Source organism: Orycteropus afer, unplaced genomic scaffold, assembly GCF_000298275.1.
Source record: "Orycteropus afer afer isolate SDZICR_OR568_19922 unplaced genomic scaffold, OryAfe1.0 scaffold00014, whole genome shotgun sequence".
Taxonomy (NCBI): Eukaryota; Metazoa; Chordata; class Mammalia; order Tubulidentata; family Orycteropodidae; genus Orycteropus; species Orycteropus afer.
This window is the reverse complement of record NW_006921601.1, coordinates 1721220-1736167: the sequence shown is the minus strand read 5'-3', so window position 1 is coordinate 1736167 and position 14948 is coordinate 1721220. Positions and strand designations below refer to the sequence as shown.

The following is a 14948-nucleotide window of genomic DNA, read 5'->3' as shown; positions in this document are numbered from 1 at the left end:
TATTACAGAATAGTCTACCAAAGGCTTTCCTTGCAGAAAATGAGCAGTTACCTTTAACTTTGATTGCTATTTGCACGAAATATTTTTTCCATTCTTCTACTTTCAATCTGTTCATGTCTTTGAATCTAGCATTTAGAAGAGGGATACTAAAGTGACTCCCTTCAATGAGACTGTATTGAGACCATCTCTCAGGAAATTAATTTCCTGAAGTTCCTTTCTGAATAGGTAGTGCTTTTATCTTTTCCCATCATTACCTCCTCCAAACCTATACTACATGGGTGACCCTTAAAACCAGGAAAAGTACTAATGTCACAGGATTCAGCAAACACTTTTAAGAACTCATTACATATCAAGTACAGTACTAGAGATGGATGTCTCAGATTTCATATTCCTCAAATCTGGCTTTTCTGCAATGTGAATAGTGACACTCCCATTTTCTGGATTGGCCAATCACCTCTTTGCAAGTATTCCTAGCCCATCCTTTTTCCCTTTCTGTGTGGAGGGGGCAATGTGATAGAACTGTTTGGTAGTCTTACGTTCTGGCCAATAGGCGATTCCATAGTTATCTTCTTCATTTTGATCCTTGTTTCTTGTTGTACTTAGTGTGTTGTCTCTGAACCTCTCAGTTTCCTTTTCTCCTTGGAATCCCAGCAGAGCTTCCTTGTGCCCAATAACTGCATTTGTCTCATGTTGCAAACTTTGTCTTATTTGACTATTACTCTATGCTAAAAGCACCTTATCATCATACTCATATCATTCAGATATATTCATTTATATGTATTGTTTGACTTTTTTGTACTGATTTCTTGTTCTTTTCTTCTTTTTTTTTAAGTAATTCTTTAAGTATTCTGAAGTTGAGTCCCTTTTCAGTTGCATGCTTTACAAATTGCTTTAGCTACCTAGTGCTGCTCTGACAGGAATACATCACAAATGGGATGGCTTTAACAACCAGGAGCTTATTTTCTTACAGTTTTGGAGGCTAGAAGTCTGAGTTCAAAGTGCCAGGTCTAGAGGCTGGGTGAAAGCCCCTTGACCTTGGGCTTCAGCTCTGCCTCTTGCTCCTGGTCCAGTGAAGCTGGAGGCTTTTATTCACACAGGCAGCTGCTGGCTGCTGAGGTCTACAAATAAAAAGACACAGTCCTGATATTACCAAACCACATGGCAGGGCACTAACTCAAGCCTGTTAAGAGTCACGAGATTAACAGATGACATGACAGGCTGCTGAACAATGACTCGGCTACATGCAGGATTCAAGTGTGCCAAAATCCAGAGACCTTCAAAGTTGCTTCTTATATACTAGAAGAAGACCACATCCCTAAAGCAGCTACACAGCTGCTCCAGTAGATTCCACCACAGAGTTAATTGCCAATCTCACCATGAGAAATAACTACATTCAGCTACCCAGCCACTCAAAACAAGGCCCAGCCAAGTTGACACATAACCTTAACTACCACTCAAATATATGTCCCTACTTTTTGACTTTCCTTTTCACTCTTCAGGATACCTTTTTGATAAATAGCAGCCCTTATTTTGAATATCATGCTTACTAAAGTGGAGGGCCAGTGAGAAAGGGAAAGACCTTCAATGAAATGGGTTGACACAGTGGCTGCAATGATGTGCTCAAGCATAGCAAGAATTATGAGGATGGTGTAGGATGGGGCAGTGTTTTGTTCTGTTGTACACAGGGTCACTAATAGTGGGAATCAACTCAATGGCACCTAATAACAACTACAACATTTTAGTATGGTCAAGTTTAATAACCTTTTAAGTTAAGATTTGTGCTTTTTGTCATCAGTTTAAGAAAACTTCTAAACATTTTGGTATCATGAAGATATTCTTCCAAATTATTTTCTGAAACCATTTTTTGTTTTGTTTCTCACATTTAGATTTACAAGGCACCAAGAATTGATTTTTGTATAAGTAGATAAATAGAGGTGAGGTTTCCATGTAGAAAAAAAAATTATATGACTAGCTAATTATCCTACCATCACTTGTTGAGAAGACTTTCATTTCCTCATTGCTTTTCAGTGCCACATTTGTCATAAATCTGTGACTATTATATGAGGCAGGAAAGTGGGGGAAAGAGCAGCCAGGGGGATAACAGAGCAGAGCAGTGCCAGGGAGACAGGTAAGGGGAAGGACCCAGGTCCCACACCCAAGAGGCAGGAAAGCAGGGGAAAGAGAAGCCAAGGGAATGACAGAGGGAGCATTGGCAGGGATCCAGATAAGGGGAGGGCAGAGAGATTTTGAACAGCTAAGGGAGACAAGCTTGTCTGTCAATTTGTCCTACTGTGGTGGCTTGCATGTTGCTGTGAGGCTTGAAGCTGTGCCACCAGTGTTTCAAATGCCAGCAGGGTTGCACATGGTGCACAGGTTTCAATGTAGTTTACAGACTGAGATAGACTAGGAAGAAGTAAGAGGCCATCCACTTCTCAAAGAATTGGCCAGGGAAAACCTTATGAATAACAGAGAAACACTGTCTGATACATTACTGCACAACTTTATGAATAGTCCTGAAACATTGTCTAATACAGGGCAGGGGGACGAGTCCCTTAGGTAAGAAGTCTCTCAGAATATGACTGAGAAAGAGCTGCATCATCGGAGTAGAACCAACCTTACTGATATGGATAAAGTAAAGCTTTCGAGACCTCCATTTGCTGACATAGCATGACTCAAATTGAGGAGAAACATCTGCAAACATTGATTAATAATTGGAACATGGAATGTATGAAGTATGAATCTAGGAAAATTAGAAGTTGTCAAAAATGAAACAGAATGCATAAAGATTGATATCCTAGGCATTAGTGATCTGAAATGGGCTAGTTTTGGCCATTTTGAATCAGACAACCATATGATCTACTATGCCAGGAATGACAATTAGAAGAGGAATGGTGTGGCATTCATCATCACAAAGGCTATTTCAAGACCTGTCCTGAAGTATAATGCTGTCAGTGATAGGATAAGGTCCATACGCCTACAAGGAAGACCAGTTAATACTACTATTATTCAAATTTATGCATCAACCACCAAAGCCAAAGATGAGGAAATTGAAGATTTATATCAAATTCTGCAGTCTGAAATTGACTGAACATGCAATCAAAATGTGTTAATTATCACTGGTGACTGGAATGCAAAAGTTGGAAATAAAGAAGAATCATTGGTAGTTGGAAAATTTGGCCTTGGTGACAGAAATAATGCTGGAGAGCGCATGATAGACCAACGACTTATTCATTGCAAATACATTTTTTCAACAACACAAATGGTGGCTATACATGTGGACTTTGCAGATGGAATGCACAAGAATCAGATTGACTACATCTGTGGCAAGAGGCAATGGAAAAGCTCACTATCTTCAGCCAAAACTAGGCCAGGAGCTGATTGTGGAACAGACTATCAACTACTCATATGCAAGTTCAAGTTGAAATTGAAGACAATTAAAACAAGTCCATAAGAGCCAAAATATGATCTTGAATATATCCCTCCTGAATGTAGAGACCATCTAAAGAATAGATTTGATGCATTGAACACCAGTGACTGAAAACCAGAGGAATTGTGTGATGACATCAAGAACATCATCATGAAGAAAACAAGAGGTCATTAAAAAGATGAGAAAAGAAGAAAAGACCAAAATGGATGCCAGAAGAGATTCTTGCCCTTGAGGGGAGAGGAGCTAAAGCAAATGGAAGTAATGATAAGATAAAAGAGCTGAACAGAAGATTCCAAAGAGCAGCTCAAGCAGACAAAGTTAATTGCTATAATGAAATATGCAAAGTCCTGGAGTTAGAAAACCAAAGGGGAAGAACAGGCTCAGCATTTCTCAAGCTGAAATAACTGAGGAAAAACTTTAAGCCTTGAGTTGCAATATTGAAAGATTCTATGGGCAATATATTGAATGATACCAGAAGCATCAAAAGAAGATGGAAGGAATACACAGAGTCAATGTACCAAAAAGAACAGATTGATCTTCATCCATTTCAGGAAGTGGCATATGATCAAGAACCAATGGTACTGAAGGAAGAAGTGGGAGCTGCACTGAAGGAAGTGTCAATAAACAAGGCTCCAGGAACTGATGGAGTACCCATTGAGATGTTTCAACAAACAGATGCCCCACTGGAAGTACTCACTTGGCTATGCCAAGAGACTTGGAAGACAGCTACCTGGCCAACTGACTGGAAGAGATCTGTATTTGTACTCATTCCACAGAAAATTAATCCCAGGGAATGTGGAAATTATTGAACAATATCATTAATATCATATGCTAATAAAAGGTTACTGAAGATAATTAAAAAAGGGTTGCAGCAGTATATTGACAGAGAACTTCCAGAAATGCAAACTGGATTCAGAAGAGGACATGGAACAAGGGATATCATATTTGATTTCAGATGGATCTTGGCTCAAAGCAAAGAATACCAAAAAGATGTTTACTTGTGTTTTATTGACTATGCAAAAGCATTTGACTGTGTGGTCATAACAAATTATGGATAATATTGAGAAGAATGGTAATTCCAAAACAATTAATTGTGCTCATTAGGAACCTCTTCATAGACCAGGAGACAGTTGTTCGAACAGAACAAGGGGACAGTGCATGGTTCAAAATCAAGGAGGGAGTGCATCAGGGTTGTATCCTTTCCCCATACTTATTCAATCTATATGCTGAGCAAATAATCTGAGAAGCTGGATTATATGTAGAGGAATGTGGTATCAAGATTGGAGGAAGAATCATTAACAACCTGAGATATGCTGGTTTGCTTACAGAAAGTGAGGATGAGTGGAAGCACTTACTGATGAAGACTGAAGAATACAGTCTGCAGTAGGATTACATCTCAATATAAAGAAAACAAAAATCCTCACAACTGGACCTATAAGCAGAATCATGATAAGTGGAGAAAAGACTGAAGTTGCCAATGACTTCACATTGTTTGGTTCTACAGTTGACGCCAATGGAAGCAGTAGTCAGGACATGAGACTAAGTATAGCACTGGTCAAGTCAGCTGCAAAGGACCTCTTTCAAATGCTGAGGTGCAAAGATATCTCCTTGAGGACTAAGGTGTGCCTGACATAAGCCGTGATATTTTCAGTCACTTCATATGCATGTGAGAGTTGGACAATGGATAAGGAAGACAGAAGAAGAATTGATGTTTTTGAGCTGTGGTGTTGGCGAAGAATTCTGAAAGTACCATGGACTGCTAAAAGAACTAACAGATCTGTCCTGGAGGAAGTGCAGCCAGAATGCTCCTTGGAAGTAAGAATGGCCAGACTTCATCTCACCTACTTTGGTCATGTTGTCAGAAGGGACCATTCCCTGGGGAAGGATGTCATGCTTGGTAAGGTTAGGGGGTCAACTAAGAAGGGAAGGCCCTCAGAGAGATGATTGACACATTGGCTGTGGTGATGTGCTCAAGTATAGCAAGGATTGTGGAGCTGGTGTGGGACCTGGTGGTGTTTTGTTCTGCTTTGCATAGGGTAGCTATGAGTCGGAGATGACTCGATGGCACCTAACAGCAGCAACACTGTATGAGTCTGTTTCTGGGTACTCTCTTCTGTTCCTTGTTCTATTTGTTTCTTTTTGTTTCAGCATCTCCCTGAGCTAATGACCATAATTTTATGGTAACTCTTGATCTCCAGTAGGGCTGAAGATGCTCTGCTGTATTTGCTTCTTCAAGAGTGTCTTGGCTATTTTTGGCTTTTTGCATCTTCACAGAAAACTTACTGGTATTATAGGCAAGAGATGTTTTGCAAAGAATAATAATGAGTGGAGAATTTCTTTTCCACTTATTAAAAAATTTACTGAAGTCCCTTTTGTGATTAAAAGTGTGCAGGCAGACATCCTCATGACATCATCTAAATCAAACTCACTGCCATCGAGTCAGATCCAACTCATAGTGACCCCTCCTTGGGTTTCTGAGGTAGTATCACTACATAAGTAGACTGCCCAATCTTCTTCCAAGGAGTGACTGGTGGGTTTGAACTGCCAGCCTTCTGGTTAGCAGTGAAATGCCTTAGTAGCTACACTACCAGAGCTCCCATGTCATCATCTAGGTGGTTACTTTTATTATTTTTTTAAATTCATTCAACGAATATTAATCAATGTCTTCTGCCTAGGATTTAGAAAGTTGGAAATAGGATTGCTCTTACTCTGACAAGAAAACGTAAAATAAAGTACAAATTAACAACTTTGCTTGAACCCATCAAAGGCAGACAAGTAATTTGAAATCTAAGGAGAAAAAGCCCCGCATAAGCAAAGATGAAATGGGAGTACTGATTTTGTTAGGGTACAAGGAAAAAAACACAGTAATACAAAAAATACAGTAGTTTAAAGAAATATCTTTCTTTCTCTGTAACAGTCCAGAGGTAGTGGTTAACCATAGGCTCGAATATAGGCCTTTCTTTTATGTAAAGACAAAGAAATTTAAGGCAAGAAATTCTAAGAAAAGAAGAAAGATTTTGCCTCTTTATTTTCTCTCTCACTTCATCCATCCATCCTGTCTTCCTTCCTTTCTTCCTTGAAGGGAACAATACTGACTGCCAACACTGATGACATTATTATTAGTTTTTGAGATTTACATACAGCAAAATTCATAAATACCATCTAATGAGTCTTGTCAAATGCAGAGGAGATCTGGTGGCATAGTGCCTGAGGTATTGACTGCTAATCAGAAGGCTGGGAGTTCAAACCCACCAGAAGGAAGGTTGGGCAATCTATTTCAGTAGCGATACCACCTTGGAAACCCAAGGAGCAGTCGCTTTGAGTTAGATCCGACTCCACGGCAGTGAGTTTTTTTTTTTTTTTTTGGTCAAATGCAGACACACATGTAACTCACACTCATCAATATATAGAATCTTTTCATCAAAGGAAACTCCTGTTTGCTCCCTCCCACCCCAGAGGCAACCATTATTTGATTAATAGTTTTTTCTGTTGTAGAACTTCATATGAATAGAGACTCATACATTATGTAGGCTTTTGTGTCTCTGGGATCTTTCACTCAACATAATGATTTTGAGGTTAATTTGTATTGTTACATGCTTTAGTAGTTTTTTAAATTTTAATTTCTGAATAGTATTCCGTTGTATAAATACTCCACAATTTGCTTATCCATTCCCCTGTGGATGGACATTTAGATTCTTTCCAATTTTTGAGTACTAAAAATAAAACTGCCATGAACATTTATGTTCATGAGTTTTGTGACTTAGGTTTTATTTTATTTAGGTAATACCTGTGAGTAGGAGTGATAGCTTGAAGCCATTACTTTAATTTTTAAAATAAAATTCTTTGCCTTTTTGGATTTCTAGCTACATCTTCACTCCAAAAGTTACAAAATAAGGCGGGAAAAAGGACTGTCCTTCTAACACTGTTAAAATATTTTAATGAAATTCTCCCACAAGATAAATTTTTAATAATGAAAATATTTTTTATTGCCTTTTCACTTATTGTGTTCCAGCTTTTTATTTATTTATTTTTATTTTAAGAGCTTGTTTTACATTCAACATTATGTGTACATTTACACTCCCCATTTACCATGTCCAACCCTAACCCAGTCTCCTCCCCTCCCTACCCTGCAACCCTCCTCCTCCTGTGCCCCTCATAATTATGCACTCCTGTTTGTCCTGCATTTCCTCAATTTGAGTGTTGGTCCTCTGGTGTCCCATGGTCTATTGCTCTAAGGGATGTATTACCATAGAGTATGTGGGTGTGTCACCTGGGTTGAGTGGTCTGCATGTACATCTTGTTATTGGGCTGAGAGCCAGCCCCTGGGGGTGAGTTTTATTCCAGGTGCAGAATGTATTCCAGGGCCATAGTATTGGGGCTCTCATCAGACTTCCTCTGACCAGTACTTCTAGTCATTATTGAGTTTTTGGATTTTGTTCCATGTGTTCCCTCCCACTCTATCCAGGATCTCCAGATTTGATCCTTTCCTGAGTGGTTGGCATTGGTAGCCTGGCACCATCTAGTTCTTCTGGTCTCGAGGGACATCGTGTCCTATGGCTGATTGCTTCCAAATGTCCTTGTTTTTTTTTTGCATCCTGCTTTTTTCTTGAACTTATGTTGAATTATTATTGATTCTGCAGGGTTGCTTCAAAATTATCCCTCCCAGCTGCCAATAATCAGTGTGTCTGGACTAAATATGAATGTTTTGACATGAGACTTGAAGGCCTTTGTCTTCTCTGCTTATCAGCTACTTAGTTTCTCTAAGCCTCTATTTTGCCCCTTGTTATATAGATATAATAATAAGGTCTTATCTCATTGGGTTGTTGTGAGAATTAAATGAGAACCTTCATGTGAAACCCTTAACCTATGATAATGATGTAGCTCAATACATATTTGTCATTGTGTGTTGATTCCAACTCATAATGACCCTATGACAGAATAGGACCACCCCACAGGGTTTCCTAGGCCATTATCTTTAATGGAGCAGCTTGCCAGATCTTTTCTTTTGTGGAGCTGCTGGTAGGTTTGAACTGCTGACCTTTTGTTTAGCAGCTGAGTGCTTAGCCATTATGCCTTCCACCAGGGTTCCTATGAAACTTAGAGGGCTTGGAAATGATGGCTGTTGTATTACTTTTATTATTGTTCTGCTGGGATTTCTGTGTCCTTTCTGACCTCATTCTGTGTCTTTAAATAATCTATGTGTGTTTTATGTGGAGCCACTTCTTGTCTAGTTAGTGCTCCCTCTTGATACTAGGGAAGGGTTTTCATTTTTCCCTTGGCTCATTGACCTCATGTTAAATGATCCCAAGAGTGACTCTGACACCTACCTCCAGAAGAAGGAGCATGTGGCTTTTCAGTGTCCAGATATAAAGGTCCTGTACAGAGTGGAAACACTGACATCCTTCATGCCAACATGATCAGTCTTCAGCCTACTTCTTCTCTCAGAATAAGCTGTTTATAGCTCTTCTCTACCACTTTTTAAATCCTTCGGCTGATATTATGCTATAGTAGGTGAGTTTAAAAGCTTTGAAGGTCATTGAGATTGGCAGGTATGTGTGTGTGTTTGTACATTTAGGAGTAGCTGTAAGGATAGAGACTAGGGGCTGGGAGAAAGGAAATGGGAGAACAAGGGATCAATGAACCAAAGGTTGAGAAAGGGATTGTAGCATGATAGGACACAGGGGGAGTATAGGAATTGGGGGAGATAACAGCAGGACTAGGTTGTGGACACTTGCTAGAGATAGGTATGGGAATGCTGAAAGGGACCAGATTAAACACAAGGAGAATCTAGGGAACAGACACTTGTTGATAAAAAGGTTTGTAAGAAAGGTAGATTAGAGGGCAGTTGGTATAGTGGTTAGAACCAAACAGAACTAGGATAGGAGATATTAGTGGGACTATTCATGAAAATGCTTCAGGTTTTAATCACCTCCTCATTTTTGGCAAAATAAAAAAGCTACTGGAGAAGCATAGTGGCTAAGACACTTGTCTGCTAACCAGACGGCTGGCGGTTCAAACCCACCAGCCACTCCTCGGAAGGAAGGTTGGGCAATCCTACTTCCGTAGTGATACTGCCTCGGAAACCCAAGGAGGGGTCGTTATGAGTCAGGTTTGACTCGACGGCACATAACAACAACAACAACAACAACTGGAGAAACATTAATTCACAATTCCACTTGTCATTTGTTCAATGTTTCCTAAGTACCTATGATGTACCAGGCTCTGTGCTTATCTCTATGAACTCCCCAGTCCCAAAATGAGGACCATAGAAGACCCCAAGGAAGCTGTTCTAAGTACAGAGAATCAATACATTATCCCCAGCTCCATTAATACATTATCCCCAGCTCCATTAATACAGCTCTCCTTCCTGTACCATTTCTTCTCTAAGCCTCAGGAGGGATCCTTGGTTCCCTGTTGCCGAGAAGGGATAAGTGTGGAACCCTTCTTATCTTAGCTCTTCCCACTACTCAGGTGATACCTGTTCTTTCTGATGCTCAGCTATTAGGGCTGAGGAAGTGATTGACTAAGAATTGGAAGAGAACATGGAGAAAAGAGACTATTGAAAGAGTGAGAAAAAAGAGAAAATCAAGATTAAAAGGACTCTTGAAGAAACTTTCTTTTGGGAATCCAAAAGTATCCAACTTTATCTAAGCCTGAAAACTCCTCATTCAGTCCTCTGTCCTATATTTAGCAGAAGATATATAGAAATTGGGAAAGGAAGGCTTGGAGCTAGAGTTCTCTACATTTTTTTGCTACCACATCATAAGAACATGACAGATAATGTTCATACACGATACACCACCATGTTGTTGTTATTGTTGTTATGTGCCATCGAGTTGGACCTGACCCCTCCTTGGGTTTCCGAGGCAGTATCACTGTGGAAGTAGATTGCCCAACCTTCCTTCCGAAGAGTGGCTGGTGGGTTTGAACCGCCAGACTTCTGGTTAGCAGTCAAGTGCCTTAGGCACTATGCTACCAGAGCTTCAACACCACCATATGCTTACTCAAATACTGAAAAAATTTCTGAAATATTTATGGGAGTAAAACAAATAGATAGGTGAACATTTTTATTTTTAAAATCTATTATAAATCTATCTCAGTACCTCTGAGAAGAAGTAAAGAAGACTGGCTTCAGATTATGAAAACATTTTACATGCTGTCTTTAAGTGCTTGTGAGCAAGAGTGAGGCTATGAGAGGTATAAATCTGAATTTCCTCCAATTTATTAAAAGGGTAAACCATTTACAAAGTTTGGTCAATTATTTATCATTAAAAACAAACTTCTTGCATTGGATCCCACAACTAAACCTGCAAACAGAGGCCACCTCTATGACCTGAGAGGAGGGCAGAACTGTTTTATCTGCTAGGACCGTGGCATAAGTGTGTGGAGCTTGCACATTTTGAAGAACCTAAGAGTCATGAAAAATGTTTGACATCTGAAACAAATGTACAAGGAAAATGGCAAAATGTACTTACTGTTTAAATAAATGTCAAGACTATGCTACTATGCAAAAAGGTAACTGTAACTTAACCTTCTATATAAAGAACAGAACAAAACACATATGTTGCAATTGAGTTGTGACACTATTGGACAGAGCAGAACTGCCCTATAGGGTTTTCAAGGTTGTAATCTTTATGGAATTAGACTGAGACATCTTTCTCCCACAGAGCTGCTGGTGGGTTCAACTGCTGGCCTTCTGGTTAGCAGTCAGAGTTTACCCCTGGGCCACCAGGGCTCACCACCTGCTATATCTTACTACCATTGAGTCGACTGCGACTCATGGAAATGACCTGCTTTGCGTTTCCGAGGCAGTAAATCTTTATGGAAGTAGATTGCCCTGTCTTCTTTCTGCAGAGTGGCTGGTGGGTTTAAACTACCAATCTTCGGGTTAGCAGTCAAATGCCTAAGTCACTGCATCACCAGAGCTCTTTAAAGCATCATTAGAACTGTGAAAAGTAGAGCTGTTTTTATGAAGACTTACATCAGGTAAGTAGCTTTGATGATACAGCAATTAAAACATTCAGCTGCTAACCCAAAGGTTGGTGATTTGAACCCACCAAATGCTCCGTGGGAGAAAGAGAAGGCAGTCTGCTTCTGTAAAGATTTATGGTCTTGGAGACCCTATGGGGCAGTTCTACTGTCCTATAGGGTCGCTGTCAGTCAAAATTGACTTGATGAGCATGGGTTTAGGCTTTTTATATAAGGTATGTTACTGCTTTCTTGAAAAAAGCATGATATTAACTGGTGGAGTTGGGAGAAGTGGTGAGAAAATAAAGGTTTAATAAATTTCATTCTAAGGAAAATGGTTGTGTTTTCTAGTAGAGCTTTTGTTTATATAAGGGGGCCAGTGCTTCAAAATAGAGGCTGAACTTATCCTAGAAAAGTTCAGCCTTTCCTCTAGGTAAAAGCTGAACAATATTTAAAATATACTGACTTATTATTAGGTGCCATTGAGTCAACTTTTGATTCATAGTGACCCCATGGACAGAGTACAAGTACATCTTGGGGTTTTCTTGGCTGCAATCTTTATGGGGGAAGATTGTCAGGTCTTTCTGCCATGGAGCCTCTGGGTAGCTTCAAACTTTCAGCCTTTTTGTTAGCATCAAGAGGGTACTAAGTTATTAGTCTGCCTGAGGCTCCTACTTGTCTGAATCTGGCACTGGTCCCTCCCCTGCGCCCACCAGAGGTTCCATTGTTTCCTGCTCACAGTCCGTCCTGCTCTGAGCAAGTACATCTGCTTAGAGTCAAGGGCATGGAGTCATCAATTGGGGTTTTTATTTCTTTGCATGACCTTCTTTCTGGGGCCTTCTGGACATCGTTATCAGTAGATACTTCCAGTACTCATTTGTTACCTTTTAATCTTGATTTTCTCTTTTTTCACACTCTTTCAATAGTCTCTTTTCTCCATGTTCTCTTCCAGTTCTTAGTCAATCGTTTCCTCAGCCCTAATAGCTGATAGATAGTCCAGAGCTTCAGAAAGAACAGGTATTATCTTAGGAGTGGGAAGAGCTAAGATAATAAGTGCTCCACACTTACTCCTTCTCAGCAACAAGGAACCAAGGATCCCCCTCCTGAGGCTTAGAGAAGTGGTACAGGAAGGAGGGCTGTATTAATGGAGCTGGGGATAATGTATTGATTATTGTACTTACTTAGAACAGTTTCCCTGGGGTCTTCTATGGATAAGGAGATATAGACATGAGCATGAGCTACCTGTACGGACTATTTCACCCCAAAATAGTCCTCATACATGAGAATATATGAGGAACAGGCAATGAATAAGGCCTTTTCAATCTCAACTTCTACCCCACTCATTACTTTGAGGGAAGATTTGAATCTGGGTCAGAGTAGAGAAATATATCCTTCAGGCTCTCTCTGAATTTCCATTTGGTAACCTGTTTTCTTGTACAGGGAGTCCCAACTTCCAAGATGTTAGGCAAGTCTCCTGTGAAATATTCAAGGTAATAGCTCGCTAAAATTAATATGATTAAATATAATCAAGTTAAAATATAGTGTAGTTGATAGGTATTCAGGAAGGAGATGTTATTATGAACATGGGCCTTTACAAAGTAGTATCTTAAGTCTTAAAGAGGTATTTCAGGATAAACTTTGGATAAGCAGAAGTGGAAGGGAGGAAATTTTATGTAACGCAGAAGGAGTGAATGGAACAAACATAACAAATGTAGGGGACAAATGCTGCTTTGTAGAAACGGTAGAATGAAGTCAGAAAGGTAGGGTGAGGTCAGACTCTTGGGGCAAGAGGATTAGAAGTAGGGTAAATCCTGTTTGCTCTTGAAGCATGATTGAGACAGTAGTTCTGCAAGCAAGTGAGATGCTGTGAGCCAGAAGTCAGTATTTTCTGGGGGAAATTTCCACTGGAGAATCAGAAATCCATGCTATCATTTGCACTTCTCCAGTGATGTTTTCTATTCCTATCCCTTTCAGCAGAGTCATCAACCCCTCAGTCATTACAGAGAGGACTCTAAGCTGCATCATGACTCATACCAATCTTACCATCTTCCACCCTGCAGTTTTTGTCCTACTTGGTATTCCTGGGCTGGAAGCTTATCACATATGGCTGTCTATCCCCCTCTGCCTCATGTACATCACTGCAGTCCTGGGAAACAGCTTCCTGATGGTGATCATCATCACAGAACGCAGCCTTCATGAGCCCATGTACTTCTTCCTCTCCATGCTGGCCGTGACAGACATCCTGTTGTCCACCACCACTGTGCCCAAGGCCCTAGCCATCTTCTGGCTCCATGCTCATGACATTGTCTTTGATGCCTGTGTCACTCAAGTCTTTTTTGTCCATGTGATGTTTGTGGCGGAGTCAGCCATCCTTTTGGCCATGGCCTTTGACCGCTTTGTGGCCATCTGTGCCCCCCTGAGATACACAGCAGTGCTAACATGGCCTGTTGTGAGAAGGATTGCTTTGGCCATTGTTACTCGAAGCTTCTGCATCATCTTCCCAGTGATCTTCTTGCTGAAGCGGCTGCCCTTCTGCCGCACCAACATTGTCCCTCATTCCTATTGTGAGCATATTGGAGTGGCCCGCTTAGCCTGTGCTGACATCACTGTCAACATCTGGTATGGCTTCTCAGTGCCCATTGTCATGGTCATCTTGGATGTGATCCTCATTGCTGTGTCCTACTCCCTTATCCTCCAAACGGTATTTCATTTACCATCCCAGGATGCTCGGCACAAGGCCCTCAGCACTTGTGGCTCCCATTTCTGTGTTATTCTCATGTTTTACGTTCCATCTTTCTTCACCTTATTGACCCATCGCTTTGGTCATAACATTCCTCGACATGTCCATATTCTGCTGGCTAATCTTTATGTAGTGGTACCACCAATGCTCAACCCCATTGTCTATGGTGTGAAGACTAGGCAGATCCGGAAAAGTGTAGCTCATTGGTTCTTTGAGATCAAGGTCTGGTGTTGTGCCTCTCCCCTGGGCTGATGGCTCCCCGTGAATCTCCACTCCCAGTTTCATCAAGGAAGCTAGGTATGAAATGCAGAGGTTTCCAAGACTGAAAGGACTTTTCATCTTCTTCATTCTCTTCTTTCTCTTCCTTCTTCTCTATCTTCTTCCTTCCCCCACTTCTCCTTTCTTTCTCTTCTCTCCCCACTTCTTTGCCTCCATCTGCAGTATCTTTGCCTCCATCTGCAGTTTTTCTGTGTTCTTCTCATCTTCCTGCTCCACAACCTAGAAATGATCACTAAATATACATGACTCTGATGTGATCATTTGGTATCTTCCATAGACCAGATATGTTCCACAGGGAGCTGAACACCACATGAAGTGGAGGCCTGAACAAATGAATGAAAATAATTTTGTATTTAACAGTTAGATGTTAAAGGAGGCTCAATTTTTTTTAAGTCCAAAAATGTACAGAATAAAGTAGTTTTCCACTCACTTGCCCAATGGCAGATGTTCTTAAAGAAAAGCTATGCATACTCTTAGCCCATCTTGAAAACTCTTGCTCATTATTCAAATTTCAGTTCATGAAGTGCCTTTCCT

General features: G+C 40.5%; 1 protein-coding gene across 1 annotated transcript; it reads left to right on the top strand.

The window, feature by feature from the left end:
- Positions 1–13418: 13418 nt before the first annotated feature.
- On the top strand, positions 13419–14387 carry LOC103208585 (olfactory receptor 52B2). Its single transcript, XM_007954283.1, has one exon. It carries the CDS (start codon positions 13419–13421, stop codon positions 14385–14387), a length of 969 nt encoding a protein of 322 aa, XP_007952474.1.
- Positions 14388–14948: the final 561 nt, after the last annotated feature.